Source organism: Trachymyrmex cornetzi, unplaced genomic scaffold, assembly GCF_001594075.2.
Source record: "Trachymyrmex cornetzi isolate Tcor2-1 unplaced genomic scaffold, Tcor1.1 scaffold1051, whole genome shotgun sequence".
Classification (NCBI taxonomy): Eukaryota; Metazoa; Arthropoda; class Insecta; order Hymenoptera; family Formicidae; genus Trachymyrmex; species Trachymyrmex cornetzi.
In genome coordinates, this window is record NW_017295600.1 from 475,733 (window position 1) to 477,015 (window position 1,283).

The following is a 1,283-nucleotide window of genomic DNA, read 5'->3' on the forward strand; positions in this document are numbered from 1 at the left end:
GCTCGAACGTCTGCCTACGACGTCTAGGAACAATTCATTCCGAATGTGACGTAATTTGCCGCCCATGAATTTGAAACTGGTATCGATGTCGATTTGACTTTTTGTGTAAATTCAGCTTTTAATATGTAATAAAAAAAACCATTTTTTTCTGTCAAGTTCCATGCTTATGTACAAATATAAATATTATTTATGTGTGTAAACAATATCGAAATGTATTTCTCACCGGGACTGTAAACCTTAATTCGTTCCGCATTTTCTAATATGTAGAATAGACACGCGGTACATTCAAAAACAATTCGCTTCAAAACATATATTTTCGTTCAAGAGAATTAGCCGTTTCCTCCCAAAAATAATAAGTAAAGTAAGCCTTTAGAAAAAAATTGATTATAATTATAGTTGAATGTAAGAAGAATAATCGACTATAATTGGTCAATTACTTAAGGTTCAAGGCTTATTACTCCTATTATGTTTGCGGGATTAAGCATTAGACTATTAGAGAATTTAAAAATTATTACATGCAATGTTCTAGATGAATCACGTCCCACGCTTACAATCTTTAAACTTCTGCACTCTTTGTGACATATAAATAACGCAAAAACGTTTTGATATCGTGCAAAGTAATAAAAAATATTTATTTAGAGCGATTAAAATTAATCAAATTTGATAAAATAGAGATTTGACGCGAAAACATATTCGAGACGAACTATTACAAATGTTTGTCAGTGCAAGATTCAATTGTGAGTATATAGCGATGACGAGATTGACGAGTACTAAATCGCGCCGTTCACTCGCGCTTTTCGCGAGGCGCGACCGCCGTTCGCCGCCTAGAGAATTTTTCTGCCCGATGGCTGGCAACCTGGGATATCGATTGTCATTATTTATATCGTACGTTTCCTCTTCAGTCATCGATTCACTTTTTACATTTTACATTTTTACAGTAATGAGAGAGTTAAGTTTTTCCCACGGGCGTATGGTACTTTAAGTTAGCCCCCACATGTGTGATCATAGGTGTTGTTGAAGGGGAGTCGAGTGTGTGAAGAGAATGACGGATAGCCAGCAGCAGTTTTGCTTGCGGTGGAATAACTTTCAGGCGAACATCACGAGCCAGTTCGAGGCGCTGCGAGATGACGAGGACTTCGTCGACGTTACCTTCGCGTGCGACGGCAGGCGACTCCAGGCGCACAAGGTCGTCCTTTCCGCGTGCAGCCCTTACTTCAAGGAGTTGTTCAAGGTTAGAAAACCATTTTCTTCCCGCTCCCCACCTTAGACGTATCCCGTCCCCC

At 39.1% G+C, this 1,283-nt stretch overlaps 1 protein-coding gene across 3 annotated transcripts in view; it reads left to right on the forward strand.

The window, feature by feature from the left end:
• Window positions 1-732: 732 nt before the first annotated feature.
• Window positions 733-1,283, forward strand: part of LOC108759692 (protein abrupt) — a 17,546-nt gene continuing 16,995 nt past the window's right edge. The window contains exon 1 of one of the 3 annotated variants that reach the window (XM_018505253.1): window positions 733-1,231. In XM_018505253.1, coding sequence (XP_018360755.1) covers window positions 1,043-1,231 — 189 coding nt within the window. In that variant the 5' untranslated portion in view covers window positions 733-1,042. The remainder of the gene's footprint in view (window positions 1,232-1,283) is intronic. The other 2 variants (XM_018505268.1, XM_018505260.1) reach the window with 2 other exon arrangements.